General features: G+C 35.4%; 1 protein-coding gene across 1 annotated transcript; it reads right to left on the bottom strand.

Moving 5' to 3' along the window:
* Positions 1–733: 733 nt before the first annotated feature.
* On the bottom strand, positions 734–22,402 carry LOC130220735 (interferon-induced very large GTPase 1-like). Its single transcript, XM_056452963.1, has 2 exons — positions 22,362–22,402; positions 734–6,248 (listed from the first exon to the last, which is right to left on the bottom strand). Exon 2 carries the CDS (start codon positions 6,180–6,182, stop codon positions 1,515–1,517), a length of 4,668 nt encoding a protein of 1,555 aa, XP_056308938.1. The 5' UTR covers positions 6,183–6,248; positions 22,362–22,402; the 3' UTR covers positions 734–1,514.
* Between the last annotated feature and the right edge of the window lie 422 nt (positions 22,403–22,824).

The raw sequence follows: 22,824 nt of genomic DNA on the forward strand, positions 1-22,824 counted from the left end.
GGCTTGTGCGACCTGGCACCATTTCATCCACGGACTGGACATCAACACCCCCACCCCCCGTAACTTTTGGTTTGGTTATATTTCTGTGATTGTTTCTATTAATTTTCAAATGCACTGTACAAAGCTCACACATGCCTTTCTTTTGTCGGCTTTATCATACTTCCTAATAGAATTATAAACAAATTAAACATTAAGACTGTTTGTCCTTGTTTATTTCCATCCATTTTCTTTAGTTATAATATAATTTTTTAAATATCATGTTTTCCCCTCCCTAGACACCTTATTAAATCGTAACAATCAGTTATCAGGAGGAGTAGTGATGACTGGAAACCAATATTTTGACTTTTTTCATTGTCCTTAAGGTATGCACTAAGCCAAAATACTTTTACATTACATAACTGATGACTTATCTGATGTGTTGCATAATCTTATTCATAGGATTATGTGTAGATTCAGTGAACAGCATAATCACAATTTTGACAAACCCAGTATGCCAGATTTTTCTCTAGCTCGTGGAACCATTGTCATTATCATTGTATTTAAATGTCACATATTTTTTGTGGAATTGTACATGTATGTTGTGTTTTTCATTGTTTATGTCTTGTTGTAGTTTTGTTTGACCAAAATTTTAATGATGGACAAATGTGTAAGATGTTAATTAGAGATAAGACTCTAATGTCAAGTCACCTTTATTTTTACTTTTTTATTTAATAAGTGAGATCCAGGCAGTCTGTTATTCAAGCTTAAAAATACTTTTATTTGATCAAAAATTATAAATCAAGAATTGCAATAACAGACAAGCTGTAACTAATTAAAAACTAAAACAAACTAGCCTAATTAACAATAAGTAATTCATTCATTCTTTTCGGCTTAGTCCCTTTATTAATATGGGGTTGCCTCAGCCAAATGAACCACCAACTTATCCAGCATATGCTTTATGCAGCGAATGCCCTTCCAGCTGCAACCCATCACTGGGAAACATCTATACACACTCATACACTACAGACAGTTTAGTCTACCCAATTCACCTGTACCGCATGTGTTTGGATTTGTGGGGGAAACCGGAGCACCTGGAGGAAACCCACGCGAACACATGGAGAACATGCAAACTCCACATACAAACACCAACTGACCCAGCCGAGGCTCGAACCCACGACCTACTTGCTGTGTGGCGACAGTGCTACCCACTGCACCACTGTAGCCCTTACAATAAGTAATGTATAATCAAAAATATCTGAACTCTGAGTATAACAAGGTTATGGAAAATAAAAACTAATGTCTTGGCAGTGTGTGTGTAAAATCAGGAGAGTTTCTTCATGAGATTTCATCAATCAATCAATCAATAATAATTGGACTATAATATACAAAATATATTGTGACTGCAAGTAGACATATGCTCTGAGATGTGTTGTTTTAGTAAATTTACATATGCATGTATGATTAATTTATTATCTTTAATCTTCTTCAGGTGTATTTTATGATGTTCTGCTCTTATGAGGTGGAGATGAGTTCAGTTACACTGGTGAAACTGTCACTGGATGTTCGATCTCCTGGAAATGTCCGTCTATACTCTCAATAGCTTGCTTTTTTGTATATCTTCTCCATTCATTTAGGATCATGCCATGACCCTCAAATATTTTACTGTAGCAGTTTTCCAGATCTTTCTGGAATCTGCACACAACCCACTTCCAGTAGGGCATTTCAGAGAGATCAGGAATGATGCTCCAGTCTGCATAAACTCCTCCTCCTCTTGTGTGGTATTTAATATAATGTTTTCCAGTTTGTTTATTAATAAGGTAATAACTTTCATGTAATTTTGAGCAGATATTACAAACTAGAGTATTTGTTGATTTGTAAACTGTGCCTTTAATTCCAATAACTCTGTGTAAAGGAGCACTGTGATCTCCATCATGGTTTTCTATGGTGTTTGTGCAGGTGACTCCACAGAATGGACACTGAACCCAACAGCACTGACAGAAGTGATCAATCAGAAGCTCATCTGGCCTGAACTTATAGTCCAGCTTTACTGGAAATGTGTCTGTGTTGAATCTGCTGCTGATGTCTGACATTACAGCAGGAAGCTCTTGTCTGATCACATCTTCTAGGAGTCTGAAATCATCAACATCATCATGTTTGACTCCACTGAGGTGTTCTTCAGAGAAGATCAGCTGATCTGAGAGCTGCTGTGTGAAACTCTTCAACCACAAACCAACATCTCCACTGTTGACTTGAACATGTTCAGTAGATTGATGTGCTGCGTTCATGATCTTCTGCTGCAGGAGTTTAATGTTCTCCTTCATCTTGGGTAAAACACAGATGCTGAACTTATCTCTGATGTAGCGACTGACTTCATCTCTGATGAAACTCTTGTAGTGACCTCTGGGATTTTCAATGTAGTTCATGTATTTGTCAAAGTCCTCCTCTTCTGCCAGTGTCTTCAGGATGTGTTTCTCCAGATTTGATCTGTTTCCATTCAGTGATTCACAGTTTGATCTCATTTCATCTGCTAAATCTCTGGAGGTTTTCCTGTAGATGCTCAGCTCAATGGGCTCTCTCAGTTTCTGACAGATGATCTGACCTAAAATAGCAGCTGATGTTGCTGCATGGCAGTATTTAATGAAAATACTGTAGTACTCATCTCTTTTCTTCCTCAAATTGAGAACTGGATAATTTGCCTTCCTGAACCTTCTGTGTTCTTCAGTGATCCTGTCATTTATTCTCATGCAGATGGAAAAAATCAAATCAATGAAGAATTCATCTGTGAACTGATATTTCACTGGTCCCTTCACATGTTCTTTTACCCTTTTTTTGATGTTATCTGTGAGCTGTTGGATGTAGCTGATGCTGTAGCCATTCTCTGAAATGTTAAATGACTGAATCATTGTCTCTGTTTGATGAGCAACATCTTCAATAAATGATCTGATTTGGGAGTCACTTTGTAAAAAGAGAGTTTCTTTATAGTGATTTTCAACTCCTTCAATTCCACTTTTTGAATTATTTTTAAATGTAACATATGTAAAATAACTCTTCACAGTGAAAATGTCATTGAACTTATCATCCTCTTTCCAGTCACCGAGGATCTTTCTCACATCTCCCAATATATCAATGTCTGTAAGGCTTTTCACACACTGTTTCCAGAACAAATCAAACTCTTCCTTCTGTGTTCCTTCGTTGTTTTTTTTCTCGTTGAGTTTTAAGGCCAGTTCTTTGCTCTTTTCATAGAGAGTTTTTTCATGATGTGTCCTCTGAGCATCAATCTTTTTATTCATGTCTCTCTTTTGAAGAATCTCATTGACTTTAATAATTGTTTGACTCACAATGTTTTCCTGATGCTCTTTAAGTTTTGTTTCAAATGATGTTTTCCATTTAATCAGTATATTTGCATAAGCATCCCTCTCGAAGAATTCAGACAGTGATTTTTCCACTTGTTCAACTGTCTTCTTCAGTTCTCTTTGAAGATCAGATTTCTCAACCTTGTGAATTGCTTCATTTTCTATTTGGCTGTGTAGTTTTTTCTCAGTTTCTATCAGGGCACAATGAAGACTATTCAACCATTTGTTGTATTCAGTGTCCAGTTTTTTGTAAGCTGCAGCCTCAAGGGAATTTTTGAAGCTTAAGACAAATTGTTCATTAAGTAAAGCTTTCCAGAGATTTTTAATATGATCTTTTAAATTATTCAGCAGCATTCCATCCAATTTTGAGGCGCGAGACATAATAGTTTCCTTCAGTTCTTGAATGTTCTCAGAGTAGTTTGGATTTGGGGGAGCCATTGGTGGACTGCCCTCCCAGAGCTGAGCAACATACTTCACATCATTCTGAACATCAAATCTAATGACATCACTGAAACATTCTGCATCACAGACTTCCTCCTCAGCAGCAAGTTTTGTCATCTCATCCAGTGTCTCTTGCAATCGTCTTCTTCCCTCCATGTTTTTTTCTACAGCTGTGATGTCTGAGACATTCTGATGCACAAACACACAACTAGGATTTAGTCTGACCTTCTTCATCCTCAGGTAGGCCTGAACAATAATCTGAAGAACATCCTGCATCTCGGATAGGTTTTCTCCAAAGATGTTGATTACTGTTAGATTGGCAAGACCAACAACAAATGTGGCCAATTCATTGTCATGATGTCTTGTTGATCTTCCAGCCAGTTCTAGAGCACAAAGACCCTCAGTATCAACAACCAGAATATAGTCAATGTTCATCTGTGTTTTCATCTCCTCAGACACTTTGACCAGCTGCATGAAAGCTCCTCTGGTGCACCTGCCAGCACTGACGGCAAACTGGAGTCCAAACATGGCGTTCAGCATGGTGGATTTCCCAGAGCTCTGGATCCCTAAAACTGACAGCACAAAGACTCTGGTCTGGTCTCCCAGTTTCTGGACGAGTTGATCAAAAACAGCAGAGATCCAGACCAGAGGAACATGAGCAGCATCTCCATCCATCAGCTCCAGTGGAAACCCAGAGATCATCATCTTTGCTGCGAGACTCGGGAGAGAAGAGAAGTGAACTGGCAGATCTTTCTTGTTCTCCTTCACAGATGAACATGATTCATAGATCTGACCGATCTCCCTCATGATGTGCTCTAGACCAAAAGCTGCAGCTTGAAGATCCTCAGATATTCTCTCAAGTTCAATTTGTTCATCCTTGAGTTGATGAGATTTTTTTGTATTCTCTGTTAGCTTTAAGACTGTTGACCACTTTTCATTGTACTTGTGATGTAGAGTAATAATATCAGCTGATGCATATTCATCAAGCAGAATTCTAAGCCATTTTAGGAAAAACATCTTATGTCTATCATGTGAGTTAATTTCTTTAATAAAGAAGTTCATAAACTCACTGATGACAGATTTATATTGATTTTGACGTTTATTTTTCATTTCAGTTTTTATTTCCACTTCATCGTCATCTCCTCGAAGTCGATGTAGTTCTTTGTTCTTCTGACTCCACTGATGCCACAGTTTCCCCTGATGAGGCAGAAATGATTCTTTGATTTCTGTCAGCTTTTTCTTCTCCAGTAAACTGATCATCTGCTGTGCTGCTGCTCTTCCTCTTCTGCAGTCTTCATCATCTTCCTCATCTACTCTGATGTCTGAATGTTTGGACACATCTTCAAGTCTGAAAGTGGAAGATGATTCTGAGAGACAATCCTTTATAGCTCCTCTGAGTTCTTCAGATACTTCTGACTGATTTCTGTCTTTCAGACCAATCTTGTATTTTCCTTTCTTTTTTGGAATTGCTTTACTTTTATGTTCAGTAAAAAGACAAATCAGTGGCTTTTCTTCACTGAACATTTTTTTTATTTTAACTGCAATTCTGTCATCCGTGTGCAGTCGTGGCAGAAGAACCACATTGACTGAGGCCATCTCAGTGAGGATCTGCAGCTGTTTCTCATGGACTCCTGCGTCTCCATGTAGATTACAGAAGGCCACACAGTCAGTGAATTTATCTGTGTTCTTCCCAGAAGGGCAGAACCAGGCAATCTCCACCACTCCATCCATCAGGACTCTGGATCTGCTGCTGCCTGGGCAGTTCCTGTGGAAGAACGTGTTGTGTTTGTCATTGATCAGACTGTTCATCAGCTGAGACTTGGATGAAGATACAGAGCCAAACCTAAAGAAAAACACCATTGGAGTTTGTGCCTTGTAGATCGGCTGGGTTTGACTCATGGTTTCATTGTTGGTGTTTCTGATCTTCCAGCTTTTGGTGATTTGTCTGAATGTCCAGAGAGGAAACTCAATCTGTTGTGTGAATATGTCAGGAACAAGCAGAGGCAGAGCGAACTGACACTGGGACAGTTTAGTGACCATCAGCTGCTTCAGGAAATCATCAGCACAATGAAACACAGCCATCTGAACATCCATCGGGTGAATTTGCTTAGATTTGCCTGTAATGTTGTCTGACATAGATGCGTTTAGAACATCAAAAAAATCACTCTCATCCTCAGGCGATTCACAGTTGTCTTCTGTTTGAGCTTGTTCATCGTTTTCCTTTGTTTTTATGTATCTTGCTCTGTAGTTCATCATCAGTACTTTTTGTAGGAAAGACTGAATCAGCTCCTCTTCAGAATAAGACTCATTAGATTGTATTGGATGTTTCTTTATCTGAAGAACATCTGCAGCTCTCAGGTTATTGAGGTGCTTAAGTTTAACATGGAGTCTGTGAAATAGATCCTTCATTTTTTAATGTTGTCTTGTTGAAGGTGAACCAACAGTTGTGGAACTAATGTGCTTGTTTAAGTTTGTCTGGTGAAGAAAAAAAAACAAATTAGTTTGAGCGTTGATACATTAGAGTCTTGAGTTGATTTAAAAGGCATCTTTAAATATGTCAGACACAAAATAACCTCTTTCACAGCAAATTACTGAAGCATTATTCTTAGATACATTGCAATGCAGACGTGGATGATTGATAATATGATGTTGATGGAATGCAAAGAGCAGATCTCAAGTTTAGCTCCTGGACAGTTTGTGGCTTGCACATACATGGCAGTGATGCTTGAAATTTTTAATAAAAGCCAGCATATGGAAGCACTTTCACCCATGCAGGCATCTTTACACGGCAAAAGTAGGCACAGAAATGAGACCCAACTTAGCATAAAATCACAAAAATATGCATTTTCAATGACTATTTAATGCAGCTCTCATCTGCTGCATTTACACAGGAATTATAATTTTGGGAACTATAGGCTACCTCTTAAAATAACTAGTAAAATTTTATAGTTAGTTTTAACAAAAAATGAATTATATTTGAAAAATAAAAAGCTAATATAAAGAACCATTAATATGTAACAACAAATAAATAAAAACATTTTATAATGACATACCATTTCAAGTGCATGCTATCAATCCTTGGACAGTTTGTTCTTTAAAGACACATTTTGTAGCTTACAGTTTTTTTAACAAATATATAATTTTGCATACAGAAAAACAGAAAAAACTGAATTTTATTGCAATGCACTGAATTGCATATTAAGAAGTTAGCAATGTAGAACAAATGTGTTTTGGGCACGAAAGGATGCAGCATTATTTACGGATATAATAGCATTATAAACTAAAATCTGCCAGACCAAGAGCTGCTGAAGTTGCTCATGTTGTAGAAGTAGATCTGCACAATTTCACCAAGGAGATGATTGTTTAGACTCAAATAAATGAGGCAATATAAGCACATATAATATACTTAACAGTCATTCAAATATGAATATATCTAGTTTCTCATATGCCTAAAGCAGCTGGTGTTCTGGTCTCTTGGACACACTTCATTCCACTCAATTTCATTTGAACTCCTTGTTAATTTAATAAATAATTGATCTACAAAAAATGCATCAAACTTTGGATACAAATGATATCTTATTTATATGAAATTTGTTCCTTTTTCTTCAACAAATATGTATGAAGTGGTTTGAAAATGCCATCCCATGTGTTTACAGAGGCGGATAAAGGCAATCTCTCTGAAATCTTTTCTTTTTGGATGTCACAATTGGGTTCTGACTCAAGTTAATCTTTTACACACATAGTTTATAAAGTTTTGGTGCAATCAGATATTACTTACTATATTATTATTATATATTATTATATTATTATTATTATAAAGCACTCAGTCATTTTTTTTGTTCAAATAAGCTAAAATCAGCCTTAAAGTTTTCTGTTCTGATCAAACAAAGCAAAAGATTCAACCATTTAATTTGGTATACTTAACTTAAATAATTCTGTCAGCTTTAAAGAATAAAGAATGCACTCTACAGTTATTGCTTATTGCGGTAGATATGGCAATGCACAATGTCATATTTACATGTATTACCTGTAATTAAACAATATTTGTATTTGTCACTAAAATTATTTGTCATTCTATATTATGTTTTAGTTTTGATATTTACATTAGTTTATATATATATATATATATATATATATATATATATATATATATATATATATATATAGATATCAAAATTTACTTTCTATTTGTTTAGTGCTAGTTATATTACTGTTACATAATCATTGTTAGTTGTATGAAATTACAAAACTATCCCAAAATTGTATGTAAAAATATAGTGCTATTTGAAATATATTTCAAAAGAGGAATTACTCTTTTTGAACCTCACAAATTGGAGGAAATAATTTAATAAAACTGAAACCGAGTCAATATTGACTGTGAGAATTTGTTGGTGTGTGTTTGTTTTTAGAAAAAATATCAATAAAATGCACTAGGTGCTGTCTTTTTAATTATCTTAGCTTGAGAAAGCCAGCATATTGTTAAGAAATTATTACCCCTGGGGCACAAAAGCATCCCAAACTTACAGTACTGAATGCATCTAAGCTGTTTGTCAGCCTTCCTAAAGCACATAAAGCACAGCTACTCTCTCAAAATCCATATTAGCCATTTAGCAACAAAACTAGAGTCACCGGGCAGACAGAGGCCCATCCATGGCACGAATCCACATCTATTGTCATGCAGTTGTGGTGATGAATTACAGCAATTTCCTTCTGTCTTTTCTTAGTACAAATGTGCAGCTGATCACAGAGAGCTAAACACATCTTTAATTAACAATTGTTTTGCAAGTCCTGTTTTGCGGACATGATTTAATAATAATAATAATAATAATAATAATTTATTCTTATTTAGTGCCTTTTAAAACTTAATTCTCAAAGCGCTTTACACAAAAAAAGACACAGATGTAAAACAGTTTAGAATAACAGTTAAAATGAATCGTTCCGGCTAAAACATTCATAATTGCTAAAATATTTAAAATTGGTAAAACATTCAAATATCTAAAAACATAAACCAAAGATGCACACCTCGTGAATAGGTGAGTGTAAAGTAGTGAGTTTTCAAGGATGATTTAAACAATTTAAAAGATTCAGCATGTCTAATATCTTGGGGGATAGAGTTCCAGAGCCTCTGAGCCAATGTATATCTGAGTATCATCAGCGTAAAAATGGTACTTTAAACCTAGGGATCCCAGGAGATGACCAAGAGGTGAAATGTACATGGAAAAGAGTAGGGGGCTTGAAATCGATCCTTGGGGTACACCGAATTAGACTGGACCAGTGTTCGATTTAAAGGGCACCTACGATAAAAAATCTACTTTTCAAGCTGTTTGGACAGACATATGTGCATGTGTGGAGTATAGACTGTCATATTGGGGTGATATAAACACACCCAGTGCTTTTTTTTCAATTTAACAACATAAAAACGGTGGACCAATTGGAGCGGTTTTCAAATCGACCGCAACTTTACGTAGGAGAGCGGTCCCCCCGCCCACCAATATTGATTGACAGGCGCGTCATCATATCCTCAGTTTGTTGATTCACGTCCGCCATTTTCAGCGTGAGTCGAAGCGATATCACTAAAGGAACACGCTAGCTCTATTTTTAGATGTAAGGCTCATTGGGCTCAACACAAGATCAATATTCTCCACATTATCGCTCTAATCGGAATTATTGGTTGTATCTTTAGGTAGGTTTGCAAACATGTGTACTTCTCATTGAGTCTACCTTATACTTCAGCCGTTTGCATTTCTCACGATCCCTAAAGCTCCCTGTGATCTTAACTAGCATGCGTTTTAGAGTTCTAAACATCGGTTTCTATCAGGGTACACTCAAGTCGGACTGCTGCAGACTTGAAGCGCAGTTGTGTGTACCCTGATAGAAACCTATGTTTAGAATTCAAAAATGCGTGGCGCGACGATTCGGGACACTTCATGCTTCTGCCGCGCTACAGAGAGTATCTGGTGTGCCGTGTCGCGGCTTCGAGTGGCGCATCCGGTGCCTCAGTCAAAGTTAATTCAGTGTGCGTGGTTATTAGTCTCAGTGTACAAGCTCGGCACTTGAAACTAGCACACAGTTGGCTGTAAAACTGTACAAAGACACATATGATTTTGTACTCTCTGCTTGGTCTGTGTTAGAGTCGTACATGTACGACTGAATGCTGAACCTCTCACTCCTGCTCCTTCTCTCAGTCTGCCTGTCAGAATCTGTTGCAAACACAGAGCGGGTGAGCTCATGGCCTCGCCCCCTTGTTACGTTGGGCGGGAAGCCGAAACTAATTTACATTTGTGACCTTCACTAAGGCTGTTTCTGTACTATAAAAGTTTCAAAAGCCTAATTGGAGAGGCTCAGATTATTAATTGTGAGGTGTGTGTGCAGTTGAGATGCCACAATTCTTTCAAGAATTTTTGCTAAAAACGGGAGTTTTGAAATGGGACGATAGTTGTTTAGATTGTCCAGGTCAGAATCAGTCTGTTTTAAAATAGGAGTAATAGCAGCCATTTTAAAAGAAGCAGGCACGTTACCGGACATTAATAAAATAATAATTATCATTAATAATATCTTAAACAGCATTACATATGCAAGCAAAGCAAACCTTTAAAAGCCCTGTTGGAATAGGATCAACTGTGGAAGTGGCACCCTTCATTTTTGAAACCTCTTTACTTAACACAGTTAGATTGGTAGATGTAAAGTTAGAGAGTAGAGCACCAGTGAATGAAGAAGTGCTGGAGGCAGGGTCAGCTGCAGTAGCCACAGCACTGATGCTGCTTCGAGCTCTCTCAATCTTTGAGCTGAAAAAATCTAGGAATTGATCACACCAATTAACTGTAATGGGTGAGTAGACAAAATTATTCCCTTTCAGCAATTTGTTTATGACCTAAAACTATTTTCTAGGGTTATCTCGATTACTTGAAATTACTCGTGAGAAATGCTGTGACCTCACAGATACTAATTCTGCTCTGTATTCAACTATAGAGTCTTTCCATGCCATGTGATGCACATTCAAGCCAGAAAGGCGCCATCTACCCTCTAATATACGGCAAGCTGCCTTTCTAGAGTGTCCTTAAAGCTAAAACTTTGTCATCAAGGGAGTCAGACGAAGATAGACCACTTATGGCACTTTCAATGAGAGCAGAAAATTCTTGGTGATCAGTTGATTTCCATTTACGATAAATTAACGTGTTGATATTTGTATAGGCGTTTTAATAAATGTGATAAGTATTAATGATCTGATAACTCAAGATCTACAGGAGTAAGCAATGGGGTGAATGTATTATTAGTGATTACCAAGTCCAGAGTGTAACCTTTATTATGAGTAGGGAAGTCCACCAGTTATTCTTACCAGTTATAGTATGTCAAAACACTTAAGTAAAGAAAGTAAGTCCTTTGAAATTGCACATTTTTGTCTATCTGGATGTTAAAATCCCCCAGGACAAGAGTTCTCTCATATTTGAGGGACAACATGGACAGCAGGTCAGCGAATTCAGACATAAAGGCTTCATTCGGCTTAGGAGGTCTGTAGATGGTAACAATAGCAGTGGAAATGGGTTTAGAGGTCCGCAAAATTAAGCATTCAAAGGAATGAAACTTGGGAGTGACCACTGTGCTGACTTCTAACAGTTTATTAGACAGTACAATAATACCCCCACCTCTGCCAGTGAGTCTAGGAGAATCGAATAGGTCATATCCTGTTGGGGTCAGTTCATTAAATAAGAGACAATGCAATTTCGAGTGCCAGGTTTCAGTCAAGCATAACAGATCTAGTTTTTTTTCCACCACAATATCTGACAGGATAAGAGACTTATTGTTCACAGAGCGCGCAATAAACAGTGCAGCTTTCACCTTAGGCAGGCTATTAGAAACTGAGGGTGACTGTAGTGGTAGCTTGGTGCGTTTAAGAGCTGATAGATTAAAGTTAAAAATGTGTACTATTTTCTCAAGTGTATAACTACTGTAAGAAAACATCAGAATTCGGTACATACTTTTAGTATCATCTTTGCTTGAACTGACCTGATCTAATCCTGTTTATATGAAATGAACCTGCTCCCGAGCAGGTTTGAGCTACCAGAACTGTTTAGCTTTAGCATTCATGCAGTTGCTTTGTTCCATAGACATCCAATGGCAGAGGGCAGGTGAACACGCTCCTTCCGGCAATCTTCCTTCTGCGTTCACACAGAGCAGCATTCTGTCAAATTACCAGTAATGTTACAACTTCTCTTTCCAGAAAATTGCCAGAACTAATTTACCGGTATTTTCAAAATGGGCCTGTTCACACATGATCCCTTTCCGGGCAATTTTCCGGAAAGGTCTGTTTTAGGGGCTAGTGTCTTTATATCACTCCAATATGACTGTGGCCACACTATACCTGCACACAGTTCTGTCCAAGCAGCTTCCAAAAGATGATTTTAATCATAGGTATCTTTTAATATAAAGAAAATTTCAACCATGCTATTATTATGCCTTGTTGGACCACTGTGCAAATTTAACCCAGAAATGTACGTTAGATCTTTGATTGCTAAAAGACACCAATATGCGACTGACATGTGCAGTAAAATCCGCAGTAGGTAGCAGGCTGACAAGTACATGCTTTTTTTCCTTGATTGATCCATGGCACAAAATAATGAAAGACCGTTCAAAAATGTTATGCTTTTTTTTTTTTTTTTTTTTTTTGAGGTCAATAGTGCTTTCACCGTTATTGACATGATGTTCCGGGAAAACTGAAATTGTGGGTTGAGAGTCGATCATAGTGACTTTTCTCCCAGTGGACATTTAGCCTGAATTTGGATTAGTTTTACTTTTTTTAATTTCTTTCAGTGTATGAGATTAACACACATGCATTTTATTTCTGTGGCTGATATAAACATTAAAATAAATGTCCGTAAAAATGCTCTATTTTTTCCTAAAGCTCTATTTTTCAACATTTTCCAGGGTCATTTGATTATTACCAGTTTAAAACTACATGTATTGTGTTGTACAAACGCTTCTTCATGGCTTACACATTATGCTGATGGTGTAACAAATATGATAGTTTTGCTAACATTCGATTCAAATTGTCTCATTAGATTTTCCTCATCTGTGTATTGAGATTTGTATAAAGAATATGTGCATTAGTAAAATTGTACTGCTGGATTGAACATGTTAAAGTAACTGTAAATACATTTCCCCTCTTTGTTGTAGTTTTACAAAAAAGAAAGATATTGAAATGAACAATTCGTCACCTTAAAATTATAAGGTTCTATTTGACATTTTTCTCAAAATTGAGTTATTCACATATTCTTATTAAATGACAACTTTTTTATATTATGTGATCTGTTTTTATAAGTTGTTTACATTTTAAGACTTTTTATTTAAAAAACAAAAACTGTTTATCTATAAGGTTTTTTTTTTCTGTGAGCCAATCAGCATTTTTAATGCACGCATGAGGACCAATCGCAATCAACTTTCCTTGTCATTTCGCTGGACTGCTCCAGAAAGACAAACATTACACGAAATCAGAGTCGGCTAAATAATGCCGCACCACACAAAATTGAGATGTGGCTTGATGATTTGGAAGCATTTTTTGACACTTAGATGAAATGTTAAATTTTTCATTTTTGCAAAAGAAACAAATATTAAAAAATGTCTATAATAAATGCAAAATATATAGTCAGTGAAACATTTTTCAGTGTTGTCCATTTTCTATTAAAGTGTTTAAATTAAATATTAAGCCTAAAAGGCAAATACTTAATTTAATTCATGGGGCATATAATTCAATAAATAGAATTAAATGATTCATTTAAAGCCTAACATTTTAATAATCATTACCATATTAATTAGATAAAATGAACATCTGCACTGGACAAAATATCAGGCACAACCTTGTATGCTTAATTTGAACAAGAAAAATATTCATCTTAAAACATTAAATAAAAAGAAAAGCTAGAAAATAAAAACACCAGTTATATTTACCAGTTATAAAACATTTTTTATTGTATTTCTTGAAATGTAATGCTTCATTTAATGATCTGCCACATAGAACCTTATAATTCCAAGTGAAAAATGACTTTTCAGAATCAGAAGGTTCTCTCTGCATTTACCATGTTTTTTTACTCCAAATTGCTAATGTAAGAGAACTTTGATCATTTACATTTAGAGAACCCTTAGGGTCTGTGTCGTGTTAATGTATGAAAGAGAGCTGTTACACACATGTTGTTTGCTATATGGAATGCAAAAACTTTGAAGCTCAACTTTGAATGCAAATAGAACCTTATATTTCCAGGGTGACGAATTGTCAGTAAAGTTACCCAAACTGCTTTGTGCTGTTCTTACGCTATTGGGAAAAAACGATTAGTTGGGACAGAATAATAAATATTGTTACACGCTTTTTTTTTTTTAAACATCAAGTTTTAAAGTGCCGCCAGATCGCCAGAAATTCTAGTAGTCCAGTGCTAGAAGAGCGTAGCAAATGGTTTGGATTATATTATAGAAGGTGTCATGTTGTGTAGTGCCTTATAAACTAATAAAAGAATCTTAAAATCTATTCTTTGCCGCACTGGTAACCAGTGTAATTCTATTAATGCTGGTGTGATGTGTTCTCGTTTCTCTGCTGCTTTTTGTATCAGTTGCAATTTCCTTATAAAACCCTTAGGTAAACAATATAATATTAGCAATATTAATTGACTGTGAACAATGCTGTACTTTGATGGTTGTTGGCTGCTAATATGATTTTACTATGCAGAATTTCCAATTAATACTTTTCTGAGATTATATTATTAATGAGAAAGACTGACTATGCGAATATAAAACCAACTTTACCTCAATGATAAAACGACAGAGAAAAGGATTTTTCAGTGCACCTAAACGCCAAGTACAAAAAAGTTCACATATTAAGGCAGTTTGGCTTTAAGAATGAGTGCTTATGAAAATACTAATGTCACATTATCAATCGCAGGCAAAGGAGAAAGAAATGATTGAGGAACAGGCAGAGCAGGGTCAATCAGATGTGCAGTGTCAGGTAAGGGTGTTGTGCTTTTATTGAAGGGATAATGACAATTCTTTTGGGAGTAAAAAATTTTTTGTAATGTTTTCAAAGTTGTGGCTGTTTAGCAGAGGAACCTCACAGGCTCAATATGGGTACAATATGATCTGTCAATTTAACAAGTGTAATGTAAACAAGTTAGATATTATGAGTATGAAAAATGTCTTTTCCTGCATTTATTCTGCTTCAGGAGTCAGTCTGTTGACTGTAAACAACACAACAAACAATGCAATAAATAGTTTTGAAGAAGAATTTGCTTTGTCATTGAACCTGAGAAAAACTAAAATGAAAATAACCATAATGATGTAGTCTCCATGCTATAATATGAATGATAAAACCATTTTTAACTGTGGGAAGATGTCTTTATAAGTACAATTTGGCTGTATTATTTGTGTCCCCTTCAAAAAACCTTTAAAAAATTGCTTATTAGAAATTTTTAATTTATTGTCCCTCCTACTGTTAAATCAAATTTATGGCCATGGGCGCACCACATCTAATCCTCTGCCGTTGAAAAGCATGAGGAAGCATCTGCAGGTATGTAAGCTAGCCTTTCTTTGTTTTATAAAAGCAAATAGTTTTTGTCGTTGTCGTGAGTGTACTGAAATAAAAACAGACCCTTTCATTTCCAATAATATATATTATGACTCATAAAGTTATCGATTTGTGAATTTCAGGGCACCAACAGACTCCTCTGGCCTAAGTGATTTTATCACATTAACAGTGTAGCTAGTTTCCCAGTGATCGGTTGTAGCTGGAGGGGCATCCACTGCGTAAAACAAATGCTGGATAAGTTGGCGGTTCATTCGTTACAAAGTTCACACACACACATACACAGCGCGGACACGACACGCACAGCATGCGTGCGTTTAGCTTTGCACTCTTTGCAAATGTGAAAGGATACAGGTTCATTTCCACTGCTGTATGGATATATGTTATGTAATGTACAAAATAAACCTGATTTAACATCCACAAACCGTGATTGAAGCGTCTTCCTTTATAATTGTTCTGACACGCTGCTGTGCTGATGAAGTAATCTGAAGTAAATCGCTGTAATTCATTACACACATGCTCTGTTTTAAAACATGTTAAACATGTGAAACTCACTCTTGATCACGTTTGATGATGATTGATGACTCTAGCAAACTGAACACACCGTTTATTCCCGGCTGCTTTGCGCTCGTCTGGTCTTGTTGATATGATTATACATGTGACTACCGGGACATGTTAATATGCAGCTGTCAATCAATATTGGTGGGTGGGGGGACCGCACTCCTACGTCAAGTTGCAGTCGAGCTGAAAACCGCTCCAACTGGTCCACCGTTTTTATGTTGCTAAATTGAAAAAAAGGACTGGGTGTGTTTATATCACCCCAATATGACGGTCTATACACCATACATGCACATATGTCTGTCCAAACAGCTTGAAAAGTAGATTTTTCACCACAGGTGCCCTTTAAAGCAGTTTAATGATTTAAATGCTTCTAATTGGACATTACATTATTCAATGCGACTACGCATGACTTTTAAGAGAGTTTACAACCTACTAACTATGGTTTGCTTTAAGAACATGTTAACAAATTTAGTTACAAACTAGCTAATAGTTACAAAGCCCCTAGTGTGGACTTTACCTTCCAGTTTAAGAAAGAACTTACGAACAGCTGATACAACCCTACCCAGGGGATAACTAATGCCATAACGCAGTACCTCGCTAAAGACACGGTGCCTTTTAATGCAGTGACCAAAGAGGGATTAAAAAAATCATCTAAATGCAGGATAGGACATATACACTTCTGTCTCGCACCTATCTTAGCCATTTTAGAGTACCACAGCTGTACGTTTACCATCATGATATTTTGTGTAGCATCTGGGATAATTATTTTGTTTTAGACAATATAAGCTACAGAAAGGCTTTTATCAGCCATGTTAGTTTGCTGAGTGTTCTGTATTTGGATAATTATTATTTTTGTTTGTATAATAAGCTACAATCTATAAGCTATAATCTCCCTAATTAGGGATCAACTTGTTTACAGAAAAGTAAAGTCATTTTATTTGTGTTTACTGTTTGCTCTAGAGAGAATTCCATTTCTATTTCATTTCTGAATACTTAAAAACAAATTTGAATAAATGTTTTTAAAAGTTAATATCTTTTCAGTTCCTTTTTTAACTAACACTCAATGCATTTTAACAGTAAGAAGCTACAATACAGATTGAGCTGAATCTTGACTACAAAATTACATCGCAAATCAAATTGAAATTTTTTGGCAGTGGTTTGAGCTTGATTGCACCTCTTTCCGTCTCACGCTAAACGCAGTCGACCTCAACAGATCACAACAGACAAGGTTAATCACAACAGACAAGGTCATTATACTGATCACCAGGGGCGATTTTAGGATTTTCATTTTAGGGGGGCTCTGCTTCTTATGAGTTTAAACAATTAAATAAAAAAATATAATAATAATAAATAAATATATATATATACACTCTAAAAGACGTTGGGTTATTTATGTTAAAAATATTTTGTGCTTTGTTGGGTTATTTTGAACCTTTTATTGGGTTATTTATTTAATAACTCAACCAGTTGGGTTACAATTTTGGAATTTCAACAGTCAACTGATTGAACTGAACAGAACTGCTGTATTGATATGCGTACGTGATGTTGCTCTTGCGTTATAAAGTTTATGAAAGCTCTAATGCAGTAATGTTATTTTTTTCAATCACATTGCCTCTCCGTGTCGTGTTTTAAATCTGTTTCACCTAGACTCTTAATTATTGATAATACAAGCGTGTTCGCTTCATAGCCGATCTACATGCGGATAAAAACGCTTTCTCTACCTCCGTGTTCATCTCTATTGTTGTTTTGGAGGAAATGATACACGTATTTGAGATATTCCGCCGTTAATATCTTCTTTAGGACCCAGCAGAGACATCAAACCGGAGTCGCGTCCAGTCTTGTTGAAGGTATGTTATGTTGTCTTAAAAACACTGTCCTTTTGCTAAGAAACTATATTGTAACAACTAAATACTAATATAGACACATATATGTGCTACATTTTTTTCAGGAAGTTGCTGGTTTTCCTAAGAAGTACGGAATCCGAGCATTATATTATTATTGGTTATTATTCGCCGCTAGAGGGCGCTGAATGGATGATCGCAATGTGAGAGTTATCCTGGACGAGCAGAGAGAAGCTTGCTACATCATCTTTTACCAGAAGAGGATTCATTATCCATTTTAAGGTACTTGATTATTAACTATTGAAAGTTAAATGTTATTATTACTGTTTGTGCACTATATTGAAGGCCCTGAAAATTGCATTTTCCCTACATCTTATACTAACCTACAGGGATGAAACCACAACCCTGATAATGTTAGACGCTAATATAAATGTTTAATCGGTTATATATGTCATAGAACAATTAAATATAAGCTTAAAAAATTATACATATAAGAATTGTAACATCTGCTAGCTTTGTGTTATAATAGTAGTAATGTATGCTAATAAACAATAATACAAAGCCCTTAAACATACATTGTCCTTGCCCAGTTTTCAATTCAGGTGAGATTTTAGTGATGCTGTGACCACTCAACTGATAAATGTTCATGTTAATTTGTGGTTTATTTTATGTTTTGTTTGTTTGTTCATTGTAGGTTGCTCTGGACAGAGCGAGCTTTAATCCTCCTTGATAATCTTGTAGAGAAAGGTGAGAAAACAACAGCTCTGTATTTTGTAATATGTACATGATGTAAAAATGCACCGATACACACACTTAAGCAGTCAAAAATCAAATTACACAATTGTAATTCTTCTGTAAATGCATTTATACTTCTCTGAACAGCACCGGTAGTGTGTAAAGACACAAATGCCTCTTTCAAAAGCGTTTCTGTGCCTTATTTGAGTGTGAATTTGGTATTAGACTGTATCAGGCATGAGGCCACAGGTGAGTACAGATGACTGATATAGAGTCTAAGCACAGTTCAGAACTTCACTCCTGGAACATTTGACCAAATAAATTGTGATATTACAGACATTAACCTATTTATTTTAATTATTGCATTATGAAAATTTACTGACAGGTTCCAGTTATTTCAGTAGAAATCTGTCATTAGGAGTTTGACTCTTCTGCAAGTTTCTGAGCATGAGAATTAAGCACACCGATGAACATCAGTGCACAATTGACCATGTAAAATGGACTTTATTTGTGATGCACCTTAACAACTCACATAACAGACTAATTCTGCAGCTAAAAGTGCACATTTTCATAGTTTTGTTTCTCTCTATCTGTTTAAGGTACCCTTGGAGATGACCACTTCCAGTTATCTTTCTCCATTGCTAAACTGGGTAAGCACATGATTTTTGTTGTTATTTGGTCCGGCATACATGTGCAAATTAAACATTTCTGTTTTAAGGTTGGAGTGAACATAATTTGGTATATGGAGGAGGAGGTAACTTAACCATTATTGGTGTGTAATTCCATAGCATTTATTTCCTCTGTTGAAGTCAGTGGGGACGATCAAGTTTTTGATTTGCTTTGTCCTTTAAGTTATCATTTGGGGTCAGCAGAAAAAAAATTATAAATCAACAACTTGAGGGTGAGTAAATGACGAATACACCCATAAATTGGTGAAACACCCATACACTCATTCAGCAGCAGAGGCGAATCCATCATGTCCTGGAGCTAGGTCAGTTGGCATTGCTGTGTGACGTTTGCATGTCCCTCACAGTCTAAACGCATGCAGTATAGGTAAATTTAATAAACTAAATTGGCCATAGTGTATGGGTGTTTCACTGATTTTTGGGTGTATTCATCATTTACTCACCCTCAAGTTGTTGATTTGATTTTTATTTATTTATTTATTTTTTTTATTTATTTATTTTTTTTTATTTATTTATTTATTTAATTATTTTTTTTTTATTTTTATTTTTTTATTATTTTTTTATTTATTTAATTGTTTATTTTTGATTTATTTCTGCTGACCCCAAATGATAACTTTGACAAAGCAAATCAAAAACTTGATAGTCCCCACTGACTTCAACAGAAGAAACAAACGCTATGGAATTTGACTGTGGACCAAGAATGGTTTAGTGACCTATATTGTTCAAAATCTCATGTTTTGTGTTCATCTGAGGAGAGATTTAGAACAAGGGCAGGGTGAGTTACTGATGACAGAATTTCCATTGTTGTGTAAAATATCCCTTTAATAAATCCAGTGTACTGTTTTTATGGCATGGATTTAATTGCTGTTTTTCTTTATTTATTTTTAGATTGCTCAGGACAGGTATTTTATACCCACACACCAAAGATAAATTTTTAAGGTTTGGGGAGATGCATCACTGCGGATTCTCTCGTATTGCAAAAAAGAGAAGAGTCTTGGATCTCCCAGTTCAAGCAGACATCTGGTGAAACAATCCTGCATAACAGCTCTGTTTTAATCCCAGTTTATAGCATTTCACCTGTGATATGAGGGGCTTGTTTTAAGTTTAATTATTGTGTATTTTCTGTTCGATATAAATACAGCCTTGGAGATCCCGCTTTGGAGATGGTGCTTTAACAACTCAGCCAGCTATCATTTCTCCACTGCTATACAGATTGTGCAGCAAGATCGGTTCTCATACCAGGAGGCAAAACCATGATTTGTTGAATTGTGACCTCTAGGTTCATTATTTATGACAATAAATGTTGGACATTATTTAATTCATGTGTGTATACTTGTATTCCATTCAGTACTTAGAGGAGGAGGAGCAACAGAGACAGAACCCTCTTGTCCTGCTGCTTGGAGATGAACTAGACTGCTCTCAGGCGTTTGTTATTGTGAATGAAGTGGCACTAAATTCATAGATTTAAATAAAGCTTTGCCAATGTAATAAAATCAGTGTATTTTTATCTACATATAAAGATGACTACTACTATAATAATAATAATAATAATAATAATAATAATAATAATAATTTATTATTAAATAGCGGTTAAGCCACTTTTTGGCAAAATAACCCAACAAATTAGTTATTTTTATAACCCAAATTGTTGGGTTAACCTTATCAACCCAATGGATTGGGTGAAAATAACCCAACAGAAGGTCGATGCCAAATTGACCCATCTATGGGTTACCTGCTGGGTTATTATTATCCCAACTGTTTTAAGTGAGTAGAAAACACTTTCTATATTCAAGTGCATTTTGTGTTTTCATGTATTAAATAAATAAACTGCCACTTTTCTAATTAAATGACACTCATATAAATATATATTTGTTAAACGTACAGGCTAATTCACGTATTTCACGATCTGAATGATATTAATAAATAAAAAGTATTTTTTTAACACTAGACAACACTTGATGTTTAAATCTCTCTCAGAGACTCAGTTATAACGAGTACATTTTCCATGTGCTTCTGTCACTGTGTTTAATCCTTTCTGTGCAAAACTGGTCTAGTTAATGCCACGCGAACTGTAAAGTGTTTAACATTAGTAGTTTATTTTGAAATTAAAAATAGCAAAATGTTTCTTAAGAGTTACATTTTTCGCTGGAGGAAACCGCTGTGCTGATGAGGTGAACGTCGAGAAACCCCGACTGCTCCTCCGTGACATTGGGATACATACAGGTGATACAAGGTTATCTATATTAAAGAACTGCAAATAAGCAGATATTATAGCAATTTATTGATAAACACACACCTCGTACTCTCACTGTCCATGGTTGTGGTTTGCTGATCAAATGAAAAACAAAAGACGAGGAGAAGCTAAATTCTGCTCCCGTTTTCATATCAAATTTAAAGGGGCCTAAGGCGATAATTTAGTGTACAGTTTATGAGCTAATCGCAAAAGTTTTAGGGGGGCTGAGTAGAAATATAGGTGGCTACAGCCCCCCTAAAATAGGCCTAGCAATGCCCATGCTGGTCACCACAGACTAGCATTATGCAAAGGAGGGGTTTGGAAAAAATAATAGCTGAACAAATCATATGTAAACAAATCTTTTATAAAAATAAATACATATTATAAGACAATGAAAGTGTTTTTTTGACCTTGAATTTATTTGGTCTTAAAAAGATGTTGAAAACATCTAAAGTTTACTCTACATAAATATTATAAGTTGTTGTTAGTAATATAAATTGTGAGGTTATTAAATAAAACTTCAATAAAATTTAGCTTTTATTTAAAAATATATCTACATGTAATTACATCTGTAAAAGTTATGCAATTATATTTATAATTACACTGTTAAACCCTAACTTGCGTAACTTACTTAATGTAACCCACCCTTTAACTTATACCCATTTTATTCATATGTAATTACATTCACAACTTGTAGTAATTTCTTTTATAAAGTTGTTGTTTCTGTCTGTTAGCTAAATATTTTTTGACTGAGACATTACTTTAACACAGAAACCACTGAAAACCTCAATTTTTAAACTATTAACCTGCTTTGAAACAATATGTATTGTGAAAATCAATATGCAATAAATTAGCAAATAGAGAACAACCAGCTGTAATTACATTTTAAGAGCAAAAGAAGAGAAATAGCATTTAAAAATTGCTAAAACAGTATAAGACACTTTATATTGTGTTTTTTAAAAAATGTCAAACCTGAGTATGAAAGTCTTCTCTGTGTCTTTGATCAGTTCAGTAATAAAATGTAAATGTCAGTTCTCAGTCAAATCTGTCTATTTATAGGGCAATAGAAATGTTCTGCCTTCCCCAAAATCACCTGACATGGCAGTAGAAAGTGAAACTGTTTTGTAGTGATGCCTATCTTCTGAGTCATTTTAGGTGGTTTCTGAGTTTTATGGTGTTTATCGGAAATCAGTTGCCTTTTACAGCTTTTCAGTTCAGCATGTCCTTGAACATTTGGACATTAATAAGCTTTCATGTGAGGTTAAAAATCAAGCACAAAGAAGTTGCAACTTGCAAGAACATTCAGAGCATTTTATAAATTACATTTTATAAATAAAGTTTAAAATTAAATTTATTAAGTTTTATGTTATTGTAGACTTTGGCCAGTGGAGATGTTTTTTCTTTATCAAGCTCAGGTAACTTTAGCACAATACTG

This window comes from Danio aesculapii, chromosome 3 (assembly GCF_903798145.1).
Source record: "Danio aesculapii chromosome 3, fDanAes4.1, whole genome shotgun sequence".
NCBI classification, from domain to species: Eukaryota; Metazoa; Chordata; class Actinopteri; order Cypriniformes; family Danionidae; genus Danio; species Danio aesculapii.

Coding starts and splice junctions, on each gene's coding strand:
- LOC130220735 (XM_056452963.1), bottom strand. CDS start 6,182: ATGAAGGATCTATTTCACAGACTCCATGTTAAACTTAAGCACCTCAAT.